At 37.3% G+C, this 25,940-nt stretch overlaps 3 protein-coding genes and 1 long non-coding RNA gene across 5 annotated transcripts in view; all 4 read left to right on the top strand.

The window, feature by feature from the left end:
• Nucleotides 1–4,980, top strand: part of LOC125275865 (tripartite motif-containing protein 16-like) — an 81,007-nt gene extending 76,027 nt beyond the window's left edge. The window contains exons 1-7 of one of the 2 annotated variants that reach the window (XM_048203169.1): nucleotides 1,447–1,575; nucleotides 1,836–2,433; nucleotides 2,625–2,720; nucleotides 2,946–3,179; nucleotides 3,269–3,422; nucleotides 3,525–3,584; nucleotides 3,725–4,980. In XM_048203169.1, the coding sequence (XP_048059126.1) occupies nucleotides 1,873–2,433; nucleotides 2,625–2,720; nucleotides 2,946–3,179; nucleotides 3,269–3,422; nucleotides 3,525–3,584; nucleotides 3,725–4,284 (1,665 nt within the window). In that variant the 5' untranslated portion in view covers nucleotides 1,447–1,575; nucleotides 1,836–1,872 and the 3' untranslated portion in view covers nucleotides 4,285–4,980. Of the gene's footprint in view, nucleotides 1–1,446; nucleotides 1,576–1,835; nucleotides 2,434–2,624; nucleotides 2,721–2,945; nucleotides 3,180–3,268; nucleotides 3,423–3,524; nucleotides 3,585–3,724 lie in introns of those variants that run through there. The other variant, XM_048203170.1, reaches the window with a different exon arrangement.
• A 672-nt stretch (nucleotides 4,981–5,652) lies between these two features.
• Nucleotides 5,653–8,637, top strand: LOC125276269 (E3 ubiquitin/ISG15 ligase TRIM25-like). Its single transcript, XM_048203771.1, has 6 exons — nucleotides 5,653–5,735; nucleotides 6,211–6,826; nucleotides 7,218–7,451; nucleotides 7,598–7,751; nucleotides 7,846–7,905; nucleotides 8,090–8,637. Exons 2-6 carry the CDS (start codon nucleotides 6,266–6,268, stop codon nucleotides 8,620–8,622), a joined length of 1,542 nt encoding a protein of 513 aa, XP_048059728.1. The 5' UTR covers nucleotides 5,653–5,735; nucleotides 6,211–6,265; the 3' UTR covers nucleotides 8,623–8,637.
• A 3,725-nt stretch (nucleotides 8,638–12,362) lies between these two features.
• LOC125275879 lies at nucleotides 12,363–14,135 on the top strand. The gene is made up of 2 exons (XR_007186528.1): nucleotides 12,363–12,534; nucleotides 13,414–14,135. It is a non-coding gene; the product is annotated as an uncharacterized LOC125275879 (long non-coding RNA).
• Nucleotides 14,136–15,550: 1,415 nt separating this feature from the next.
• LOC125275867 (E3 ubiquitin/ISG15 ligase TRIM25-like) lies at nucleotides 15,551–25,678 on the top strand. The gene is made up of 7 exons (XM_048203173.1): nucleotides 15,551–15,655; nucleotides 20,246–20,857; nucleotides 21,027–21,122; nucleotides 21,382–21,615; nucleotides 21,732–21,885; nucleotides 24,363–24,422; nucleotides 24,559–25,678. The coding sequence occupies exons 2-7, from the start codon at nucleotides 20,300–20,302 to the stop codon at nucleotides 25,113–25,115; spliced, it is 1,659 nt and encodes a 552-aa protein (XP_048059130.1). The 5' UTR covers nucleotides 15,551–15,655; nucleotides 20,246–20,299; the 3' UTR covers nucleotides 25,116–25,678.
• The last annotated feature ends 262 nt before the right edge of the window (nucleotides 25,679–25,940 follow it).

Genomic DNA, 25,940 nt, shown 5'->3' with positions numbered 1-25,940 from the left:
GGTTGCTGGTGATTTTTTTTTGGTCAGGGCAGCATTGGGTTCGATCAGCTATCCTTTTTTGGACATTAGATCTAGGCTTATGGCTTTTCGTCTGCAAGCTGCTCAGAGACTCCTGTACAATAGTGATATTGCATGGTCTAATACTGCTGAAAGCAGGCAACATGGGGCTTGATAAACACCTCTTTTTATTGAGCCTGAATGAAACAACTCAAGAGTCTCAAGTCTCAAGACCTGTTGGAATACATGCAGGCTATTGGCTGATGGAAGAGCCATTATTCCAGAACTCTTTTTTTACCTTCTAGACATTTATGCTCTGCCAATTTGTCATCAGTGCTAATAGCTGCTGGATGTATAAAACTTGTACATATTTTAAGAATCAGTTTGGATACCCTGGGTGAGAGAACTGGGATAAAATCGGTTCGATTCTTGAAACAGCTCACTGAAGAAGTGCTTGGAGAGTTGAATTATGATCAGTGTCTGTTTATCAACAACTCTAACCATATTAAAGAATGGATGGCCGGTTGTGACTATGATTTTCCATCCTTGATGATAACTGCTAATGTAAGGGAATGGCATGAGGAGGAAAATCTTATATTGTCTTTTAAAACCCCTCAGCTGGATAGCTTTGAGGCTGCTGGTAAAAAAGCTCTATATGTGATATGTGTGAAAGTGACCAATGCACATCTTCTACTTGGAGTAACATCATCTAGATGGACTGATTTTTTTTTTTTTTTGAGTGGACATCTCCCTCAAAGGTAGCTGGCGGTCACTGTACAAACGCTCCATTGATAAACGGACTGGTGATTTACAGTGGAGGATTGTACATGGTGCAATAGCTACGAACAGACATGTGGTGCACCTCAATCCAAATGCAGGAGTGGGTTGTCCTTTTTGTTCTGAAAATGAAACCATCTTTCGTCTTTTTGTACAATGTGTACGGTTAGGTAATTTGTTTTCTTTTTTATTTCAGTGAGTATCATCTTCAGGTGAAGATTTATCTCATCAATAAATCTGATGAAAACAAAACTGCCAAACTTGCTATTTGGAAAACAAGGAAAAATAAGATGCTTGGTAAAGATACATTAGATCCCGTTGATGTTCAAGGGTTTGGTAGCATCAAGGCTCAGGATAGAGCATGCATATTACAAACTGATTGGGTGTTTACCAATGTTTGTGAATATTTGGGCCATAAATGGAGTGTTATGTACAGTTAATGAAAATGATGATCTATTGTTGACTTTAAGTCATATTGATGTCTTTTTATTTATTTAATATTTATTTTATTTATTTATTTTGTAATTGAGATGTAGAATGTAGATTTTCAGTGGTAACACAGAATGGTTTTACCTATATGTTGTAAATAAAGGTGATCCAACCTCTCTCTCTCTCTCTCTCTCTCTCTCTCTCTCTCTCTCTCTCTCTCATCTGCTCACTGAAAACCAGGAAGTTTGTGGATTCGGGAGAAACGAAAGCTATTTCCCTGCTACACGAGCCTCTGCTTAAGGATCCACACTCTTCTAGTTTGGTTAAAGCTGTAAAGGAGGGAATATTTGACTTGTTATTCTGTCAAAGCAGGTAAGAACATCATATTTAATTAAAGGTTTTATTTTTTTCTTGCTTGCATTGAAAAATTAACATTCAATTATTACTGTATGTGTTTGATAATAATTCTATGTTAATCTGGATTTATTATGTTTAGTCTTGAAGCATGTAGCATTATTCTTTTTATACTAAAACATAAAGCTGTAAGCATTTTGTAGATTATTAGACGTTCTCTTTCATTAATGATTTACATGTGGATTTACGTACTTTCTTTAATGATTTACTTGTGGCAGAGCAGTTCATATTTGAGGACAGACTGTCTGCAAAGAAATGGCCGAGTCTGCAGTGAGTCAGTATGTGGATCAGTTCAGCTGTTCAGTCTGTTTGGATCCTCTGAAGGAGCCGGTGACGATTCCCTGTGGACACAGTTACTGTATGAGCTGTATTACTGACTGCTGGGGCCAGAAGGAGCAGGGGCCGCCGTACCGCTGTCCCCAATGCAGAGAGAGCTTCAGTCAGAGACCTCTACTGAAGAAGAACACTCTGATAGCTGAGATGATGGAGACGCTGCAGAAGACGTCCCTACAAACGGCTGCTGTGGAGTGTGATGTTTGCACTACAGAGAAGAACAGAGCTGTAAAGTCCTGTCTGCAGTGCTTGGCCTCCTTCTGTCAAACTCACCTGCAGCTTCACTATGAATCTCCTGCGTTTATGAAGCACAAACTAGTCGAAGCTTCCAGAAACATTCAGGAGAACATCTGCCTCAGTCATGGGAGACTTCTGGAGATTTACTGCCGGGATGATCGTCAATGCATTTGTTATTTGTGTATGATTGACAATCATAACGGACATTGTTTGGTTTCTCTGGAATCTGAATGGACAAATCAAAAGGTAAATGCTTATATAATATTTATATTTACATTTAACTTATAGTTTTATATGGTTAACTTTTTTTACAGATGATATTAAATTTTATTTTGCATGAACTAAAGTGTGCATTCTTGTGGAAATGGTCCCTGAGTGTTGTTGCTTGCAGCTCAGTCTTTCTTTTACATATTAACTTTGTTTATTAACATCCTCAGAAAGAGTTGAATGAGATAAAGGAGGAGTGTCAGAAGCTGATCCAGGAGCGAGAGAGAGGTCAGCGGGAACTCAGAGAAGCTGTGAAGTCTTTTAAAGTGAGTATCAGTATGTAGACGAGTGGTCAAATCACAAATACAACAGATATACTATATGTTTTAATGTTTTAAATAGACAACATTTAAATCTTTCCAGTTTCATCAGACTGAAAGCATAATCACTTTGGATTTGAACAACATCTATGATAATGGAAATGGTCACATGAATGTATTATTTGAGCTGTTGTTCCTGTCTGCATGATCAGATCTTTGTGTCTCCAACAGAGTTCAGCTCTAGAGACCATGGAGGACATTGAGAAGGTCTTCACTGAGCTCATCTGCTCTCTTGAGAAGAAACGCTCTGAGATTAAAGAGCAGATCAGAGCTCAGGAGAAGACTGAGATAGATCGAGCAGAGGAACTTCACAAACATCTGGATCAAGAGCTGACAGAACTCAGAAAAAGACAAGCAGAGATTGAGAAACTTCTGATTACTGAAGATCAGATCCAGTGTCTGAAGGTGATGACGCAAAAATGTTGAGAATTGATTGATTTTGATTTTTGGAAAAGATCTCCCAAATGAAGTCTGAATTATTATTCTGTTTTCAGAGCTGTCAGTCTGTGTGTGTTTTACCTTCATTTGAAGACGTTCCCAGCTTCACTCAACACATTCATCTGTCTTTTAAAGACATTTCAATCTCAGCGTTTAAGGAGGTTTTGGAGGATGTCTGTCAACAGCAAACAGCCAGAATATCTCGAGAAGGTCTGAATGCTTCTTTTCCTTGGGAAATAAAAGGTGTCATTCATACTATAGGATTACACCTAAATATTGATTCTATAACTGTGTTTCTTCTCATGTTTTCAGTGTCAAATGTTCATGTTGCACAGACTCCAGAACCAAAGACTCCAAATACATTTTGGCAATGTAAGTTGAGCCATTTTTCCACAAACACATTTTCAATTACTTGTTAATTGATAAATATCAGACAAGTGAAATATACTGTAAATAATATAATAATAATAATCAAGTTCATTATTGTGTTTGTGTCCATTCCTCCTCCTCAGATTTCTGTCAACTGCAACTGGATCCAAACACTGCAAATAACAAACTCAAACTGTCAGAAGAGAACAGAAAAGTAGCACACTTAGTTGAATTTCAGCAGTATCATGATCACCCAGAGCGATTTAATGCTTTTCCCTACATCCTGTGTCGAGAGGGTTTGTACGGTCGCTGTTACTGGGAGGTCGAGTGCAGTGGAGACATTTGGGCAGTAGCAGTTTGTTACAAAGGAATTAGACGCAAAGGAAGCAGTGATTACTGTAAACTTGGATTCAACAAAAAATCTTGGAGATTGTCACTTGCTCAACAGAACGTCCATTTCACACATGATAAAGCCCAAGTCTCAATCCCTGCTGTCGGCTCCTCTAGAATAGGAGTGTATCTGGATCACAGAGCAGGAACTCTGTCCTTCTACAGCGTCTCTGACACAATGACTCTCCTTCACAGAGTCCAGACCACTTTCACTGAACCCTTATACCCTGCTTTTGGGGTTTTAGATGGTTCATCTGTCAGGATAATAGAACATAGGAGAGTTCAGATAGACCAGAAAAAATTAAGTGATTGAGTTTCAGATTCATTTGCTAAACTTCTGAAACATGTAGGCCAATATATTGTAATTAAAATGTAATTTTAAGTTAAAATGAACAAAAGGCACAACATTTCTTAAACACTATCAATGAATATAAAACACCCATAAGACACTCTCAAGTTAGATAAAGTAAATAAATATACAGTTTATTATCTGATGTTCCAAAATCATATTCTGCAATGATTTTGATATTGTGTATTCTGCAATCTTGGCTTCTGAAAGTGTTCATCTTCAGCAAGGTTTCTATTACATGATAATTCATGTTTGAATCCATGATGCAGTTTATCATCAAGGTGTCAGGGTTAGTTAAGAAAATAATCGGCTGTGGAACAAACTGTTTACAGTGTGGTTGATCAAATGTTTTACTTGTAACATGTTATATTACTTGTATTAATTGCAGCCGCTATTTTGTTCTGTTGTGCTGCCACCTGCCAGTAGACCTTATTTCTTTACAAACAGTTTCTTTACCGTTTAAATAACTGTTGACTTCAGGATGAGGTCTGATTTTGATTTATTTTAGCCTGCTGTTTCATGATAAGCTGAGAAAACCCTTTAAAGACACATTTTTAAAATATCTTCTACTATCTTTATTTATGTTTTGTTATTTGTTTAATGTATAATTATTAATAATTTAATGTGTTAATTTGATAAAATAAAGAGAATTTAATGAAATTGGGGTATTTGTGTTAATAACATTACAGTGATCCGATTCATTTCAGTGGAAATGAATTTTAGGAAACATTGTCTTAAGAATCTGTGTTTCTAATACTATTATGACATTCTTTTATAATTTAGAGAACTGTAGTGTCATTCAGATATATGTCTTTGCTTTTATTTAATTTGTCTGTCATTATTTAATTAATTAAATTGTCAAAATACATAGATTTACCTAGAATATCTAATTTAGTATTTCACATTAAAAAATGAAAAAATGATATCAGACATATTTTACATATTCTGCAGAAATTTAATGTCAACTGTGATAAGTTTAGCCCAAGAGCTTTTTACTCCATGTAGAGGGTCATAATCCCAGTAGACGGCAAGATAAACATGGAAGAAATTGTAAATGTGATAAAAAGCAAAACACACCTGATTCACATTTTTTGTTTGTTATTTTCTAGAAGTATAGAGTTAAACCTTTGCTGTATTTTTGTGTAGTTAATTAAGAGAAGGTACACTGCCGTTTTACTCCGACGAAAATGACTTGAACGCACCTAAAGTCATAAACATGAACTTCCCTGGGGGACTTGAACTCACCAACTGAACACACGCCCATTTTTTGTTTACTTGCTGAAAATCAGGAAGTGTTTGAATTCAGGAGAAATTAAACTTATTTCTCTTATTTCTGATTCAGCCTCTGTAACAGATCCACACCGCTGTTCTTTGGGATAAACTGTAAATCATATTTGAGCTGTATTTCTGTCGAGGTAAGGACAAGATTCAAAGATCATTACTCTATCATGTTGTCTGCTTTGTACTTTATTGCTAAACGATTATTTTTTGGATTTATTTTGTTGTCTAATGAAAACGTGAAAGTACTATTGTAACGGAATAGGCCTACTCGATTACATACTGAAGTGTACTACAAAACTTTCTACTATTTACAATTTCGATGATTCTTTAAAAATACATATTTCTGTGGTGATCATGACTAAAGACACTATTCTGAGCTCAATACAAGTTAAGCTCTATTGACAGCATATGTGAACAGCATTTTACAGCCTGCAGTTGATCAGCAGAGAACAGAGTTTATTTCTTGAGGAAAAAAATTGAAACATTGTAATTAGGCTTCTCTCAAACAATTTTTTTGGTTAGATACTTGGACATTTTGTGAAATCTTGACAGTATTCATACTTTCACTAAAGAATTTGTCAAATAATATTGCTTTTCTTGGCAAAACAGCCCTTATAACAGGACAGAGACTGAGAATCTGTTCATCTTTGAACACTGCAAAGAAATGGCCGAGTCTGCAGTGAGTCAGTATGAGGATCAGTTCAGCTGTCCAGTCTGTTTGGATCCTCTGAAGGAGCCGGTGACGATTCCCTGTGGACACAGTTACTGTATGAGCTGTATTACTGACTGCTGGGGCCAGAAGGAGCAGGGGCCGCCGTACCGCTGTCCCCAATGCAGAGAGAGCTTCAGTCAGAGACCTCTACTGAAGAAGAACACTCTGATAGCTGAGATGATGGAGACGCTGCAGAAGACGTCCCTACAAACGGCTGCTGTGGAGTGTGATGTTTGCACTACAGAGAAGAACAGAGCTGTAAAGTCCTGTCTGCAGTGCTTGGCCTCCTTCTGTCAAACTCACCTGCAGCTTCACTATGAATCTCCTGCGTTTATGAAGCACAAACTAGTCCAAGCTTCCAGAAACATTCAGGAGAACATCTGCCTCAGTCATGGGAGACTTCTGGAGATTTACTGTCAGGAAGATCATCAGTGCATTTGTTACTTGTGTATGATTGACAGTCATAACGGCCACCGTTTGGTTTCTGTGGATTCAGAATGGACTAGTAAGAAGGTAATCAATGCTTATCATTTCATGTAGTTGTCTTTGTTTCTTGAGCTGATAATATTAGTAAAAATTCATTAATATTTTTAAATTACTTACTTAAATTACTTTTTTATGTTAACATCCTCAGAAAGAGTTAAAGAAGGTAAAGTTGGCGTATCAGAAGCTGATCCAGGAGCGAGAGAGAGGTCAGCGGGAACTCAGAGAAGCTGGTTAAATCACAAATACAACATGTTTTAATGTTTTAAATAGTCTAGTGTCAATAGTCTAAAAATGTCTAGTTTCATTAGACTGAATCACTTTGGGTTTGAACAACATCTGTGATAATGGAAATGGTCACATGAATGTATTATTTAAGCTGTTGTTGCTGTGTGTGATCAGATCTTTGTGTCTCTGACAGAGTTCAGCTCTAGAGACCATGGAGGACATTGAGAAGGTCTTCACTGAGCTCATCTGCTCTCTTGAGAAGAAACACTCTGAGATTAAAGAGCAGATCAGAGCTCAGGAGAAGACTGAGATAGATCGAGCAGAGAAACTTCACAAACATCTGGATCAAGAGCTGACAGAACTCAGAAAAAGACAAGCAGAGATTGAGAAACTTCTGAATACTGATGATCAGATCCAGTGTCTGAAGGTAATGACAGTTATTTTTTTTATTATATGTGTGAGTGACCCTTCCGCATCACAACATATCACCATAGATACATGTTTTTCTCTTATGGAATGGAAAAAGTGTCTCATGTTTCACAAATTATTTTTGGACTGTTTGTCTCATTTCAGAGCTGTCAGTCTGTGTGTGTTTTACCTTCATTTGAAGACTTTCCCAGCTTCACTCAACACACTCATCTGTCTTTTAAAGACATTTCAATCTCAGCATTTAAGGAGGTTTTGGAGGACGTCTGTCAACAACAAACAGCTAAAATATCTCGAGAAGGTTTGAATTTTTTAATCAGTATTAAAAATAGTAGTTTTGTCATTCAGTACATTTTATATTACATTTAAGCATTTGTTTCTTACCTCATCTTTAGTGTCAAATGTCCATGTTTCAGAGTCTCCAAAACCTGAATCTCCAAATGAATTTTTGCACTGTAAGTTGTTTTATTTTTATATGTTGTTCTCTCACACAATTGCTGAATGATAGTTGATAATATTATTTATTAACTATTTCAATATTTGTTGAAAAAAATATTAAATAATTTATCTGCTTATTGTTATCAATAACTATTGGCAGTTCTTTCTTTAAATATCTATTTGTCCCTACATCTTCATCAGATTTCTGTCAGCTGCAACTGGATCCAAACACTGCACACCTAAACCTCAAACTGTCAGAAGAAAACAGAAAAGCATCACATTCAGATGAAGTCCAGCAATATCCTGATCACCCAGAGCAATTTGATGGATATAAACATGTCTTGTGTCGGGAGGGTTTGTACAGTCGCTGTTATTGGGAGGTCGAGTGCAGTGGAGACAACTGGTCTGTAGCAGTTTGTTACAAAGGAATTAGTCGTAAAGGAAGAAGTAATGACTGTAGACTTGGCTTCAACAAAGAATCTTGGAGATTGTCCCGCTATCAACAGAATGTCCATTTCATACATGATAAAGCCCAAGTCTCAATCCCTGCTGTCTGCTCCTCTAGAATAGGAGTGTATCTGGATCACAGAGCAGGAACTCTGTCCTTCTACAGCGTCTCTGACACAATGACTCTCCTTCACAGAGTCCAGACCACTTTCACTGAACCCTTATACCCTGCTTTTGGGGTTAGTGATGGTTCATCTGTCAGGATCATAGAGCAAAGAAGAATTTAGATCAGTAATAAAAAGGGCTTTTCACACTGCTTTAACCCCTGGGTTCCTGTTTGTTTTCGCTTCCTTGTCCGATCACCGTCATTATACGTTGTGTTGTATCTGCCACTCTGCCTGTTTGGATTAAACTTGGATTTTTATATTGAGTTCTTCTTCGTCTTTCTTTTGTGAACGCAGCCATGACAGATGATCGGACCGCCCAAAATGGATGAGAGGGCAATAATGCTCATCCGGGCTCAGGAGAGCCCAGACCTTTTTTCGTTTAACAAGGACTTTATTTGTTTGGCCGTCACCAGCTCCCTGGACGATGAGACCCTCAAGACCTTGTTCCGGATCGGCGCTACATTCCACCAAGGCCTTGGCCTCCCAAACACCACCGGACTGACCTGGAGAGAAGCTGTCATTCAGTGTCTGGAGAGTGTCGCGTCCCGATCTGGAACACAGCCAGACCCAGAGCCCGTAGCAACACCCTCAATGGCAGAGAACTTGCGTGTGCCCCCCGCAGACAATGAGCCAGCACCCACCACAACGCGTCAGCCAGAGCCAGAGGAAAAGAGAACAGAGCTGACCCTCGCCCCGGATGTGTAGCCCTTCCGCAAGTCTGCCCAGGGGTGTGAGCCAGCGACATCAACGGATGAGGGAGTCACAACAACGGAGGATGAGGACTGGCTAATCGACTTCAGTGAGGAAGGTCCATCTCCCACCCTTTCCCACCCAGTATCTTCATCCTCATAATTGTTTCTGAACGGTATAAATGACTGTAAAGACTGCATATTACTCACCATTACACCGTTGATATCTTCACCACCTCCATCACCCCAGAGCTCAGCCAGTCCTCCAACCATGCTGCTGCCGGAGGCCCACAGCCCTGCTCCGTCTACCGTGGGAGCCCCGCTCTGACGTCGAGCCACAGGTCGTGTGTCCACCTGCAGCCCCATCACCTGAGGATCCTGCGGCTCTGCCTCCGGTTTCTGAGATCCTCATTCCATCTCGGCCTGACAGCTCCGTCGAGGCTCCTCCCACCTATGGCTTCACTGGAGACCCTCGAACTTCCGGTTCTTCCGGGTTCCCTCGTCCTGCCGGCTCCCCCTTGGTCAGTCGTCGCACCTCTTCCATCACAGACTTGTGGTCCGTCCGCTGCACTCCGTCCTTCCACCCCTATGACGTCAGTGGGCTCCTCCTTCCCCTTGGTGTCGCCTCTGTCCTCTGTCACACCGGATCCACCTCAGCCCTCGGGTACTCTGGCTAGGCCTTCGATGGTCGTCACCGCGACATTGCCTGGGTCTCCAGTACCAGCGATGTTGGTCGTCTCCAACGCTTCTCCGTCTGCGCCGGTGTATCCATCGGCCATGCCTCCGTCGGTCGCCCCCCAGTTGTCGTCAGCCACGTCACCATCTAGACTCCTCCCTCCCTCATCTTCGCCATGGGCTGTCGGCTCTGGGTCTGTGCCCTCGGCTGTCTACCATCTACGCCGCCAGGGGATCGTCGTCCTCCCTTCACCACTCCCTCATCACCTTCACTTCGCCCGCCTCCAGAACCCCCTCTGACCCTCCCCATGAATGTCCCATTACAGCGTGAGGACGCACCTCGCCGGAGGGGGGTGTGATGTCACAGTCACCCTCATGTTCTGTTTGTTTTGGTTTTCTCTTGTCATATGTGCTCCCTTGTTAGTTCCCGCCACCCATCAGTCACCATGGACACTAACCACCATAACAGCTGCACGTCATTAGTTAATCTTCCTTTGTGTATAAGTTCCTGTTTGTTTTCAGTTCCTTGTCCAATCACCGTCATTATACGTCGTGTTGTATCTGCCACTCTGCCTGTTTGGATTAAAACTTGGATTTTTATATTGAGCTCTTCTTCTTTGTCTTTCTTCATGAACACAGCCGTGACAATAACACAATGTGATTGCTATACATATAGATTATATGATATCTTTAAGTGTTTGTATTTCATTAGAAGTTTAAAGAAAATATGTTGTGTGTGTGTGTGTGTGTGTGTGTGTGTGTGTGTGTGTGTGTGTGTGTGTGTGTGTGTGAAAATATCTTTAATTCTGCTAAATTGGCAAATGACCTGCCATATAATGAAATAGGAATCACAATATTACCAATCAACCATGTTTATATGGAGCTTGCCTGGATGTCATTTTATGGCAATTTTCTGTTCACTATATACTTTACATGAAAGAAATGTTACTTGTCGCACATTGCTACAAAAATAAAAGTAGCCTACTATATAGGGTCTACATGCAAATGTGCAAAATCTTTTTCTGTGTACTGCAGTTTTAACTTTCCCAGTTAACGTTTAACTACTGCTGAAATCTTAAAAGCTCAGTGTGATACACAATAGCTTTCAGCTAGAGTAGACAAAACTGACATTTCAAAAACTTAATTTTGGTGGCACTGGCACAATAAATATTTCCAGTAGGTGGCAGCAATGCATTACAGGGTTTTCGAGTGTTCCATACAAATCCAAAAGAACAAGAGGAGTATTTATATTTATATTTTATTAGTATTTATTAGTAATATTTTGTCTCTGAGCGAGCGTGCACTTCTGTGCGATAAAGATTTAATTTCGTGGCTTAATGTGTTTCTTTTCTAATGTAAGAATTGATGTTTAGTGTTTGTTTGTAATGTTACTGTAAATTCTTAGAGAATTAACATTACTTTATTAGAGAATTTTTGTATAGAGTGGATCTCTATAAAAAAGAATAGGATTACTAAAAAACATTTCCTTTGCATTTCACCCGTAGCTTGTTTCCTAGGCTAGTTTTCTACAGCAGACTCTGGCAAATTTATTATGTTCCTCTATTGTCGTTTTAGAAAAGAGCGTCTGCTAAATGCATAGTTATGCATGTAGTGTAAGATTTTGAGATTTCATTTAATTTGTTATTATTCAATTAACTAAATTGTCAAAATACATAGATTTACCTAGAATATTTAATTTAGTATTTTATATTAAATTTCAACTTTATATTTTAATGTCAACTATGATAAGTTTAGCCCAAGAGCTTTTTACTCAAGTACAGGGTCATAATCCCAGTAGACGGCAAGATAAACCCCTTTCATGATCTTCAGTTGTGTGTCTAAGCCTAGAAGTAAGAAATTGTAAATGTGATAAAAAGCAAAACACAACTGATGCAGATTCTTTGTTTTTCATTTTCTAGAAGTATAGAGTTAAAACCTTGCTGTATTTTGTGTAGTTAATGAAGAGAAGGTACACCGCTACTCCGAAGAAAATGACTTGAACACACCTAAAGTCATAAAGATGAACTTCCCTGGGGGACTTGAACTCACCAACTGAACACACGCCCATTTTAATTTTCTACCTGCTGAGAATCTATGGAATTACATTTGATCCAAAAATAATGAACGTAACTTTTCAAAAAAACTAATAAAAATATAAATTGAAACTGAAAAAAATGTCTTTGAAACTTAAAAAAAATAAATCGCAGGCAAAATGTTTGACTTTGTTTTTAATACACTGCATGTTTTGCTAACAGTTTATTTTCTTTCTTTCACTGATCTTTACTTACAAAAGCATTTCCAGAGTTTTCATTTATGCTTCTGAAGTTTTCGTTTACAATCCCAGAGTTTTCGTTCGTCTTTCTGGCACAAATCTCTCGCGGGGGCGGGGCCAGCAGTGGTGTGTTCTCATTGGCTACTGAGTTTTTGATTGACAGCTTCTACTTGACCTGGAAGTGAAGACGTCAGCGCTGTGTTTACAATTACATGTGTGGAGGTGAGCGTCTGTAAGCGGCTTCTTATTTCATTTTAGTGATGTTAAGATAGGCGTTTTTATTATTTTATCTGTATCTGCTGCTACTATGGTGAGATGATTTCTTAGGCCTAGCACAGACGAATGATATAATCATCATTATCATCAATCATCGTCGTCGTTATCTGGATACTCGCGGTAAGTCAGTATTTTTTACGTTTACAAAATCAATATAAGTAACATTACTTGCTTTTGCTTTTTTCAGATGGAGAGGTATTTTAGAGCTCATTTAGAGCCCACTTTATACAGCAGTGTTGTCTTGATTTAACCCAATCATTACAGGATCTGGTTATGTACTGTACATACAGCCTTGGATTAGATCATATTTAAAGGGGAAAAGGTAGTCTTTAATAATAATACATATAAAGTACTGTGCAAAACGTCTTAGGACACCATTAGATGTTATTTTAGCAATGGTAGTGACCATATAATTTTTTTTTTTTTTTTCATACTTCTTATTAGAATATGACCAGGAAAAACTTTAAATTTGTAAGCATTATTAAAAAACAGGAAAAAAAAGACTTCTACAGGCTAAAGTGGCAAGTATTTAATGACCTCTCCGTACACTGGAGTAACAGTGAGAACCTGGCTCTCTCAAACCTAAATGGAATGGAAAATGACTGGAAGGCCAAGAAAACTTTAAAAATCTGATCAGAAGTTTCTCCTTTGATAAAACTGGAAGTCTAGGAGGTCACGTTAAATACTGATTTTTGCTTATAGAATCAATTTTGTTCTGATTTTTTTGTGTGCATATTTCCTGTATTTTCTGTTTGCATTGTAATAAAGACCAAAAAATAAACATGGGTGGTCATTAAAACATTGCTAAAACAACAAAGCTAAGACTTTTGCACAGTACTGTATGACCAAATGCAAAACCTAATACATGAAAGTAATTATGGCTGAAATTATATATAATTTGTTTGAAATAAATATTTTAAGTCTGCATAATTTGTTATGTGGGAATTCAAAGCATTTTGTATTGTTAGATTATAATACATCTGATTTCTTATTTTCCAGGGAGTGGAGCAACTTTTCCATTAACAACATTCTGATGCTGACCCAGAGAAGGGAGTGGTAGCCCCAAAGATCCACTGTCCCCATCAGACAAGAATCTTATTTTGTTCAGACACATCACCTTTGACTGACTGGGATCTTGATCTTCAGACACCTGATATTATGCAAATATTTTAATTTTTTTTGGAGCTCTAGATTAAAACAAGACACAGTTCACAAACACACAAGAGGTTGTACTTTATTCTTATTAGTCCATACTGATCTTGGATTAGCATACCAACAACATATGAATGTTAAAGTGATAGTTCACCCCAAAAAAATTCTCATATATTTTACTCACCCTTATGCCGTCCATGATGCATATTACTTTCTTTCTACAGATAAACATGAATTAGGATTTTTAGGAAAATAATGCATGTCTTCGAGTCCTAAAGACACAGTAATCCATGCGACCCCAGTGGATGAATCAATGTCTTCTGAAGTGAAACAATAGATGAGAAAAATACTAATAATTTGAACTGTTTTAATTATTAACAATCGTTTCCCACCAACCATCATACGTGTATGGGTTACAGTCCACTTATGAGATGGACACAGAGATGGACTATTTTCTTAAAGATATTTGTGCTTATGTGGAGAATGAAAGTCATACGGTCAAACCAAAATGTATTCAGACAACATGAACATTTCATTCCATTCATTAATACAGTTTATTCTGTATAATTTTACACATGAATTTACACATTCTATAATAGGTGCTTGTGCATTTTTATAGTAATGTACTGTATATCATGAGAATACTGTGCATTACATGAATATGCAGTTAGTGTTTTTGTGGATTCTGGTCGTTCCTTTCACAACATAATTGCATCCAACACTTTCACTTTGATACCTGTGTGTATGCTGTAGTGACAATAAAGAATTTAAATGTATTTGAATTGATTCATATTTTCATTTACATTTATTCAACTTTTTTTTTATGTAAGTCACAGTTGAAACTGTTGATGATTGTTAAAAAAAATCTACTTTTATATGTTAGATGATAATGTTAACTAAATAAAATTAGAATGATAAAAAATGTCAACAAGATCATTCTTTGTGTGGAGTACTGAAATGCCCTTTGAGGTCTATACCGTCTTACAGCAAGCCACGACTGTTATTTTCATATTGTTTGAATCCTTCAGAATTGAGTGATCATTAATTGTGATGATGTATATGCATATGCTAACAATGGGTAGAGTGATGGCCATGGTTGCCAACCTTGATTACCTGGTTGGAGTGAGACTTTCTTGACGGCTGAATATATACATGTATATGATACTAGTATTCTCTTTAAATTGTAACAGCACAACCTAATCAGACCCAACAATAGAGAAGAATCATCAGAAATAATCAAATATTCTCCAAAAACACTGGACATTATGCAATATCTTCAGTATTATAACCTTTAATGTACAATTAAACCTCAAGACATTCATTTTCTCTCGCGTTTGATCTCTCACGCTCCTAAAAGTTTATGTCGACAAAGTAGAAGCCGCAGATCAATACAGATAAAATTCAAAAACAAAACTCATATCTTTAAATGAAATTATTAGAAATAATTAGGCCTAAGAAATCATCTCACCATAGTAGCAGCAGATACAGATAAAATAATAAAAACGCCTATCTTAACATCACTAAAATGAAATAAGAAGCCGCTTACAGACGCTCACCTCCACACATGTAACTGTAAACACAACGCTGACGTCTTCACTTCCAGGTCAAGAAGAAGCTGTCAATCAAAAACTCAGTAGCCAATGAGAACACACCACTGCTGGCCCCGCCCCCGCGAGAGATTTGTGCCAGAAAGACGAACGAAAACTCCGGGATTGTAAACGAAAACTTCAGAAGCATAAATGAAAACTCTGGAAATGCTTTTGTAAGTAAAGATCAGTGAAAGAAAGAAAATAAACGGTTAGCAAAACATGCAGTGTATTAAAAACAAAGTCAAACATTTTGCCTGCGATTTATTTTTTTAAGTTTCAAAAACATTTTATTCAGTTTCAATTTATATTTTTATTAGTTTTTTTGAAAAGTTACGTTCATTATTTTTGGATCAAATGTAATTCCATAAGAATCAGGAAGTATCTGAATTCAGGAGAAACGAAACTTATTTCTCCACTAGTACACAAGTGATTCATCCTGATCCACACCGCTGTTCTTTGGGATAAACTGTAAATCATATTTGAGTTGTAATTCTGTCGAGGTAAGGACTTCACACGATCATGACTTTATCATGTTGTCTGCTTTTAAAAAGAAATCGCGTGCAATTATGTATTTGTGTGTGTGTGTGTATTTACTCCTGTAACTTGTAACAGAACTAGTGAAACAAAACTTTGCTTTGTACGTCTCTGCTAAACGATTACTTTTATATTTTGTTACCTAATAAAAACGCAAGTAGTGCTATTTAAACTACTCCATTACATACCGGTCCGTGTATGTTTTGATAGTTTGTTTTCCAATTTGAAATGAAATACGCAGAAACGAGAAAACGGTCGTTTCCAGTTTTTTCGTTTGTTAAAAAAAAACGGAAAAACGAGATTTTGACTCAATTTTCGTTTTTTTCGGGTCACGGATAGAAAACGGAAACACGACTTCAAAACTCGTTTTCCACATGTGGGCGGTCATTACACGCCCCTTTCAGCCGATTGGTCAATCAAATCTGAGCCAGTGACGTCATCTTCAGTTCGTTCAACAAAGTAACAGTCCTCTGCCGCTATATCAGTAGATGTCATAAATCGGCTTTCTTCTGTGCAACCTAACGCGTATTTCACAGAAATATTTATTTCAGAAATGTTAATCAGCACACAGACTGTTGTAATGCTGTTTGTAGTTATGCATAGTGAAACTGCACTACCCACACAGAGGAGCGGATGAAAAGCACAGATTTAAAAAGAAAACAAAAAACAAAACACTACAGTTTTTATTTTATTCTATTTTGAATAAATAGAATAGGCCTAAATCACAATAAATAAGTAGTGTAGGCAATTTTGAAAAACGAACAATAGCTCATCTCTCTTTATTTATTTATTTTATATAGCCTAACATTGCCTACTGAATATAGGCTAATGTTAATAACCCTTTGGTTAAAAGATTGAGGGAATATGTAAAGATAAAACATTAAAGATCAAAATTACAGCTACATAGCTATTTTAGTTATGACAAAAATAATATATAAATGAACTGAAACAGAAACCGGCGTTATAACTACTTTGACACAAATCCAAATGTTTCAATATTCACGATTTGGAGGCTAAACTATTTTTATTATTTAAACGCTTTTATTGTAGCCTACACAGACTACTTAAAATAAGCAGTATAACTTTTTATATATTTGGTTGAATGTATGTTATTTTGACAGTTACAGGCTGTGATGTCAAGTTACTAAAACTGATGTTGCGCGTGATGCGCCGACGCGTTCACTTGAATTTTCTTATCCTAAAAACGGAAACAACTTAAAATACTCAGACATTTATGGTCAAATATAGCCTGTGTAACACCATTCGAATCTGTGAAGGGTTAAATAGGCCTATTATTTTTGTACACTCACAATAAAAACAAAACATTGCTCGGTTTCCTTTCTGTGAACTTCTCAAAAATGAACCGACACTCATATTGTCGCATTTTTTCCCCTTTCATTTTGGTAATATGTTAATTACTTAAGTGAAATAAATTTCGCGCATAAACATAGCCTATTTATTCCTTTTATATAATTGAATCCTTTGTTCTCCATTCACAGAAGCGCTGCAGGTGCGCGATGAAGAATAAACCTCATGTTTATTCTGCTATTTGTTCATGTAGGCTAAAACTAAACTAAACTAAAAAGCCCCCCGATCGATGGTGATACCGTTAATAGGTGTTGCCACCTAGTGGATAGCCTATTTTCTAATATGACTGCATAGTCTACTGCAAGGAATGCGTCTGCTAAATGACTGAATTTAAATGTATAAAATGTAAACAAAACATTAAAATAAGAAAAAAAAAAAAAAAAAATGAGTGCAGTAGCCACTGATCTATAATAGAGAATGGTCATTATGTATAGCCTATTGATCGGTGGTAGTAGCCCAAAGGATGTCATGCGCTTAACAGATGTAGAGGCATTTACATTTTACATTTTAAAAACACAATGACAGCTTAAAAACAGACTTAATTAAATTGTTTTCCACATGTGGGCGGTCATTACACGCCCCTTTCAGCCGATTGGTCAATCAAATCTGAGCCAGTGACGTCATCTTCAGTTCGTTCAACAAAATAACAGTCCTCTCCTGCTATATCAGTAGATGTCATAAATCGGCTTTCTTCTGTGCAACCTAACGCATATTTCACAGAAATATTTATTTCAGAATATTTATTTTAGAAATGTTAACATAATCAGCACACAGACTGTTGTAATGCTGTTTGTAGTTTAATATGTATGGTGAAACTGCGCTACCCACACAGAGGAACAAAAACAAAAAAAAAACTAGTTTTTATTTTATTCTATTTTGAATAAATAGAATAAATCACAATAAATAAGTAGTGTAAGCAGTTTTGAAAAACGAACAATAGCTCATCTCTCTATTTATTTTATATAGCCTAACATTGCCTGCTGAATATAGGCTAATGTTAATAACCCTTTGGTTAAAAGATTGAGGGAATATGTAAAGATCAAACATTAAAGATCAAAATTACAGCTACATAGCTATTTTAGTTATGACAAAAATAATATATAAATGTTAAGCCAAAACGAATTAATTTAAATCTGAACTGAAACAGAAACCGGCGTTATACTACCTCTCTAATTTGACACAAATCCAAATGTTTCAATATTCACGATTTGGAGGCTAAACTATAGCTATTTATTATTTGGACGCTTTTATTGTAGCCTATACACAGACTTAAAATGAGCAGTATAGCTTTTTATATTTGGTTGAATGTAGGCTATGTTATTTTGACAGTTTGTGATGTCAAGTTACTAAAACTGATGTGTGTGCGCGTGAGGCGCCGACGCATTCACTTGAATTTTCTTATAAAAGCGGAAACAACTTAAAATACTCAGACATGTATGGTCAAATATATGTAACACCATTCGAATCTGTGAAGGGTTAAATAGGCCTATTATTTTTGTACACTCACAATAAAAACAAAACATTGCTCGTAAAATAAACAAAGAAATTTTCTGCCGTCTCGTTTTCCTTTCTGTGAACTTCTCAAAAATGAACCGACACTCATATAGACATAGGCTATTTATTCCTTTTGTATAATTGATTCCTTTTTTCTCCGTTCACAGAAGCGCGGCAGGTGCATGATGATGATGAATCCTCATGTTCTGTTGTTTATTCTGCTATTTGTTCATAGGCTAAAACTAAACCCCTGGGATTTTTAATGATTCACAGACATTTATCAAATTTCGTTTAATTCTAATTTAATATAGATATTGTCGGTTAATGAAACGATGATCGCGTCAGTTGAAAGTCAGGGGGAAAAAACAGAAATTATATTGACAAGGCAACAATAATTTTCGTTTAGTTTAAGTTTTTCAAAACATCCACAGAACTGCATACAGTAAATTTTTCCGCTGTTTAAGCCACGAATATTTACAAAATAAAATAATTACAAAGATAATAAAAGATAATAAAATAATTACAAAGATAATAAAACTTCTATGTTTAATATACGAGAGTTTTTGTTTTGCTGTTGTCCACTGAAGCAATTGACGCAGAATCGCCAATTGCCGTTAAATCGGAATTGAAAGTAAAATGTTCAGGGCCATTTATAGCTAATTCATTCAAAAGCGAAGGAAAGACAGAAAAAGTGAGGATAGCAAGTAAACTGTGACATATAATAATGTTCACTGTGTTCATAAAAGTGTTTAATTTAAGAGATAAAATCTGCATGGCCATTTATAAGTAAGGAAAACTAAAAAGCTCCTCGATGGTGATACCGTTATTAGGTGTTGCCACCTAGTGGATAGCCTATTTTCTAATATGACTGCATAGTCTACTGCAAGGAATACGTCTGCTAAATGACTGAATTTAAATGTATAAAACAAAACATTAAAATAAGAAAAAAAAAAATGAGTGCAGTAGCCACTGATCTATAATAGAGAATAGTCTATCATTATGTATAGCCTATGATCGGTGGTAGTAGCCCAAAGGATGTCATGCGCTTGGTAACAGATGTAGAGAATTTACATTTTAAAAACACAATGACAGCTTAAAAACAGACTTAATTAAATTTACTGTAGGTTTTTTAAAACTTTTTTTATCTGTGCAAACATATTTCTGTGAAATACGCGTTAGGTTGCACAGAAGAAAGCCGATTTATGACATCTACTGATATAGCGGCAGAGGACTGTTATTTTGTTGAACGAACTGAAGATGACGTCACTGGCTCAGATTTGATTGACCAATCGGCTGAAAGGGGCGTGTAATGACCGCCCACATGTGGAAAACGAGTTTTGAAGTCGTGTTTCCGTTTTCTACCCGTGACCCGAAAAAAACGAAAATCGAGTCAAAATCTCCTTTTTCCGTTTTTTTTAAACAAACGAAAAAACGGGAAACGACCGTTTTCTCGTTTCTGCGTATTTCATTTCAAATTGGAAAACAAACTATCAAAACGTACACGGACCCAGGCTGCAGTTGATCAGAACAATTTTTCTTCAGTTAAAAAAATTGAATCATTGTGATTGACATTGTGAACAGGCTTCTCTCAAACAATTTTTTTGCTTAGATACTTGGACTTTGTAAAATCTTTACAGTATTCATACGTTCACTCAAGCATTTGTCAGATAACTTTGCTTTTCTTGGCAAAACAGCCCTTATTACAGACAGAGACTGAGAATCTGTTCATCTTTGAACACTACAAAGAAATGGCCGAGTCTGCAGTGAGTCAGTATGCGGATCAGTTCAGCTGTCCAGTCTGTTTGGATCCTCTGAAGGAGCCGGTGACGATTCCCTGTGGACACAGTTACTGTATGAGCTGTATTACTGACTGCTGGGGCCAGAAGGAGCAGGGGCCGCCGTACCGCTGTCCCCAATGCAGAGAGAGCTTCAGTCAGAGACCTCTACTGAAGAAGAACACTCTGATAGCTGAGATGATGGAGACGCTGCAGAAGACGTCCCTACAAACGGCTGCTGTGGAGTGTGATGTTTGCACTACAGAGAAGAACAGAGCTGTAAAGTCCTGTCTGCAGTGCTTGGCCTCCTTCTGTCAAACTCACCTGCAGCTTCACTATGAATCTCCTGCGTTTATGAAGCACAAACTAGTCCAAGCTTCCAGAAACATTCAGGAGAACATCTGCCTCAGTCATGGGAAACTTCTGGAGATTTACTGCCGGGATGATCATCAGTGCATTTGTTGTTTGTGTATTAATAATCATAATGACCACAACACAGTGTCTGTGGATTCAGAATGGACTAGTAAAAAGGTAATGTCAACAATAATAAAAACATGCATAAACTGTTTTAATATTATTATTATTATATTGCATATACTGTATTTATAGGCTGTAATTTTGGTTCACCTTGTTACACCCATTTACCAGTGTCTATTCTTGCCTATTGTTTTATTTATTTATTTTATGTTAACATCTTCAGAAAGAGTTAAAGGAGATAAAGGTGTCGTGTCAGAAGCTGATCCAGGAGCGAGAGAGAGGTCAGCGGGAAATTAGTGAAGCTGTGAAGCTGCTTAAAGTATGTTTTTTTTTTTTTTTTTACTTTAGTTTCAAAGCTTTTTGTGACATGTAAATAAAGTAGATCTTTTAAAATGAATAAAAGTGAATGATGACCAATGGGTTTTGAGCTCCAAAAAAAATTATTTAAGAATCATGACATACAATTCACAGTGTTCTTATTGAGACTTCTGTACATTTTGGAGCTTGACAGCCACTTATTTACTGTCTTATTTTGAGTCACAATGATCTTCTTGATCAGATCTTTGTGTCTCCGACAGAGTTCAGCTCTAGAGACCATGGAGGACATTGAGAAGGTCTTCACTGAGCTCATCTGCTCTCTTGAGAAGAAACGCTCTGAGATTAAAGAGCAGATCAGAGCTCAGGAGAAGACTGAGATAGATCGAGCAGAGGAACTTCACAAACATCTGGATCAAGAGCTGACAGAACTCAGAAAAAGACAAGCAGAGATTGAGAAACTTCTGATTACTGATGATCAGATCCAGTGTCTGAAGGTAATGATGCAAAAATGTTGTCAATCTAAAAAAAATTAAACTAATGTGCTATGATTGTTGAAGATTTTTTGGAAAAGATCTCACAAACTAAGTCTGAATTATTATTCTCCTTTCAGGGGTGTCAGTCTGTGTGTGTTTTACCTTCATTTGAAGACATTCCCAGCTTCACTCAACACACTCATCTGTCTTTTAAAGACATTTCAATCTCAGCGTTTAAGGAGGTTTTGGAGGATGCCTGTCAACAACAAACAGCCAGAATATCCAAAGAAGGTCTGAATGCTTTTCTCTGAATATATAGGGCCCTATCATACACACGGCATAATGCATCAGGCGCGATGCAAGTGTTTTTTGCTAGTTTCAGCCCAATGCAGTTATCATTTTCACGTCCAGTGCCCACGTTGTTTAAATAGAAAATGCACTCGAGCCCATCTGTTCGCCCATGGGCGTTCTGGTCTGAAAACCAGGTGTGTTCAGGCACATTGTTGCTGTTTTGCTATTTTGAGCCAACTGAAAACTACCGTGTCATTGACCAACTGAAACCTGGTCTAAAGTCAATGGTGCAGTATTCTTTTTGTTATTTAAGGGGCGTGTTAGTAATATGCACCTATAGGCGGGTGCACAACGTGCGTACCCTCTGCTTGTTACTGTAAGGGTGGACCTCCTACAGGGTTCAGGCTATAGGGTCACCGGATGACTAAAGAAACGTTATCAGCAAGATGGTAGAAAACTGTACATTTCTTGTCTATTACCACCCACTGCAACTTATACCAACAATGGAAATAAGCGCAGTTATAATAGCAAAATATGTGGGAGAGCGTTGCTATAGTGTGACAATATTGTATTGCAATAGGGAGCACATTAATGTTAATACTAAATATCAAAACAAGTTAGTACATCATTTGTAATTGAAAGGGTTTAATGACAATATCTGATTATGGTTACACTTAAAATCATTACAAAATAGATGTATGAGATGATAAGATGATATACTATTAATCATACCCAGCATGTATGAAAAACTTACCTGAGAGATAGAGAGAGAGAAAGAGAAAGGCAGAGAGAGGGAGAGAGGGCCAGAGAGTGCCCAAGAAAAGCCAAGAATCAAAGAGACAGAGCAACAGTTACAATCTTCTTTTATCCCTTCCTTGACCATGTGACTGAAACCCAAATGTGAGACATTCAAACTGACCAATCAGAAGATTGAATCTTCCCCCACTGTACTAAAGGTGTGACCATTTGTTGACCCCCAATGTACACACATCTTGGCCTACAGGCCTTCATCACTATCAACACATTTGTGCCTTCCAAATGGCCCTTGTAGCAAGAGAGAGGGTGTTGAAACAGTAAAGCAAATGTTTTATTTATTTTAAAATATCTTTAGATATTTTCAATCTTACATTACACACAGGGACATGCAGCAGCACACAAACATGCCAAATATTAAAGGTGCCATCGAATTGAAAATTGAATTTACCTCAGCATAGTTGAATAACAAGAGTTCAGTACATGGAAATGACATACAGTGAGTCTCAAACTCCATTGTTTCCTCCTTCTTATATAAATCTCATTTGTTTAAAAGACTTCCGAAGAACAGGAGAATCTCAACATAACACCGACTGTTACGTAACAGTCGGGATCATTAATATGTACGCCCCCAATATTTGCATATGCCAGCCCATGTTCAAGGCATTACACAAGGCCAGAATGTCTGGATCTGTGCACAGCTGAATCATCAGACTAGGTAAGCAAGCAAGGACAACAGTGAAAAATGGCAGATGGAGCAATAATAACTGACATGATTCATGATAACATGATATTTTTAGTGATATTTATAAAGTGTCTTTCTAAATGTTTCGTTAGCATGTTGCTAATGTACTGTTAAATGTGTTTAAAGTTACCATCATTTATTAATGTATTCACGGAGACAAGAGAGTCGTCGCTATTTTCATTTTTAAACACTTGCAGTCTGTATAATTCATAAACACAACTTCATTCTTTATAAATCTCTCCAACAGTGTGTAATGTTAGCTTTAGCCACAGAGCACTATCAAACTCATTCAGAATCAATGTAAACATCAAAATAAACACTGTACTCACGCAATTAGACATGCTGCATGACGAACACTTTGTAAAGATCCATTTTGAGGGTTATATTAGCTGTGTGAACTTTTTTTGTGCAGTGATAGAGTCGAGAGCTCGGGAGGGGGCGGAGAGCGCGCAATTTAAAGGGGCAGCAGCCTGAATCCGAATAATTTCTAATTATGCCTCAAAATAGGCAGTTAAAAAAATGAATTAAAAAAATCTATGGGGTATTTTGAGCTGAAACTTCACAGACACATTCAGGGGACACCTTAGACTTATATTACATCTTGTAAAAAAACGTTCAATGGCACCTTTAAAAATAAAAGGATTCCTCTCTGTAGAAGCGTTTCAATCTTTTCGCTGGCAAATTCCACCATGTAAATAGCAATCCGCCAAGCTTTTAAAGGGAATGGGAGATAACACTTTAATTGGTTTATTCCATGTTTTGCCCAAAACACACCCATGACTCATTAAGAGACTAGATACAACCCTTTTAGACCATGCGCCTGGCGCAGACCATTTTTTCCGTTGTTAAACTAGCAAAAGTGGATTCAGACACGCCCTAAGTGCACCTGCACCATGTGCTTAGATCATTAAAATAGGGCCTAATGCTATATAGGATTACACCTAAATATTGACTTTACATTTGTGTTTCTTGTTTTCAGTGTCAAATGTTCATGTTGCACAGACTCCAGAACCAAAGACTCCAAATACATTTTGGCAATGTAAGCTGAGCCATTTTTCACAAACACAAATAGGTCTACTGTACTTGTTAACTGATAAAAATCAGCCAAGTGAAATACAAAGAATATAATAATTATATAGTTTATAATGTTGTTTGTGTGCATCCATCCTTCTCAGATTTCTGTCAACTGCAACTGGATCCAAACACAGCACACAAAAACCTCAAACTGTCAGAAGAAAACAGAAAAGCAACACATTCAGTTGAAGTTCAGGAATATCCTGATCACCCAGAGCGATTTGATGGATATTGGAATGTCTTGTGCCGAGAGGGTTTGTACGGTCGCTGTTACTGGGAGGTCGAGTGCAGTGGGAATGTTTGGATTGTATCAGTTTGTTACAAGGGAATTGGACGTAAAGGAGACAGTAATGACTGCAGACTTGGCTTCAACATAAAATCCTGGAGATTGTCCCGCTATCATCAGAATGTCAATTTCATACATAATAATAAGCATGTCTCAATTCCTGCTGTCTGCTCCTCTAGAATAGGAGTGTATCTGGATCACAGAGCAGGAACTCTGTCCTTCTACAGCGTCTCTGACACAATGACTCTCCTTCACAGAGTCCAGACCACTTTCACTGAACCCTTATACCCTGCTTTTGGGGTTTTAGATGGTTCATCTGTCAGGATCATAGAGAAGAAGAGAATTCAGACAGACCTGAAAAAAATGTATTGATCGAATTTCAGATTCAATTGCTAAACTTCTGAAACATGTAGGCCAATATATTGTAATTAAAATGTAATTTGTAGTTTGGATGAACAAAAAGCACAACATTTCTTAAACACCATTAATCAATATAAAACACCCATAAGACACTCTTGAGATGCATATAGTAAATAAATACAGTTAATTATCAGATGATACAAAATCTGATGCTGCAATGATTTTGATTTTGTGTATTCTGCAATCTTGGCTTCTGAAAGTGTTCATCTCCAGCAAGGTTTCTTACAGTTACAGTTCATCATCAAGCCACAAGGTGTCAGGGTTAGTTTGGAAAATAATCGGCTGTGGTCCCAAAATGTTTACAGCAGAGCGAAACTGCAGCGATATGTACTCATTGGTACGTATTTCGCGACTCGCGAAAACGTGCCCACAGGTACGTTTTCGTCATGAGACCAGATTGGTTTACAGTGAGGTGTTGATGAAATAATTGTTTTACATCATCACACCTATTATGTTATAGCCTGACTTCGTCATACTCATATTCTAGGCAGAATGTGAGTCTGAATACTGGTCTGATACTGCTCCATTGCACTTGAATTAAGGGGCGTGTCTTAACCGAACCAGTAAAAAAAAACCTCTGCACTCAATTGGATAGACCTACAACCAATCAGAGCAACGCAGTAAGTGACGTATGCCGAATCCCGTTGGAAGGACGGCAAACACATCTTTCCCATTGACAAATGCCTACGGTTCTTTGTTCGTCTTTTAAAATTAATGCGCTGTCGATTTCTTTTATTACAGACGTGATAGCGGAATCTAAACATCTTACTTCTCCAG

Source organism: Megalobrama amblycephala, linkage group LG9 (assembly GCF_018812025.1).
Source record: "Megalobrama amblycephala isolate DHTTF-2021 linkage group LG9, ASM1881202v1, whole genome shotgun sequence".
Lineage (NCBI taxonomy): Eukaryota > Metazoa > Chordata > Actinopteri > Cypriniformes > Xenocyprididae > Megalobrama > Megalobrama amblycephala.
The sequence above is the reverse complement of the archived record's forward strand: the minus strand, read 5'-3'. Positions and strand labels throughout refer to the sequence as shown.

Excerpts from the sequence above, each read along its gene's own strand:
- LOC125276269 (XM_048203771.1), top strand. The coding sequence starts at position 6,266 with ATGGCCGAGTCTGCAGTGAGTCAGTATGAGGATCAGTTCAGCTGTCCA. Across the intron at positions 7,752-7,845 it reads AGCTAAAATATCTCGAGAAG|TGTCAAATGTCCATGTTTCA; the intron begins GTTTGAATTTTT and ends CCTCATCTTTAG. Across the intron at positions 7,906-8,089 it reads TCCAAATGAATTTTTGCACT|ATTTCTGTCAGCTGCAACTG; the intron begins GTAAGTTGTTTT and ends CATCTTCATCAG.
- LOC125275867 (XM_048203173.1), top strand. The coding sequence starts at position 20,300 with ATGGCCGAGTCTGCAGTGAGTCAGTATGCGGATCAGTTCAGCTGTCCA. Across the intron at positions 21,616-21,731 it reads ATCAGATCCAGTGTCTGAAG|GGGTGTCAGTCTGTGTGTGT; the intron begins GTAATGATGCAA and ends TTCTCCTTTCAG. Across the intron at positions 21,886-24,362 it reads AGCCAGAATATCCAAAGAAG|TGTCAAATGTTCATGTTGCA; the intron begins GTCTGAATGCTT and ends TCTTGTTTTCAG.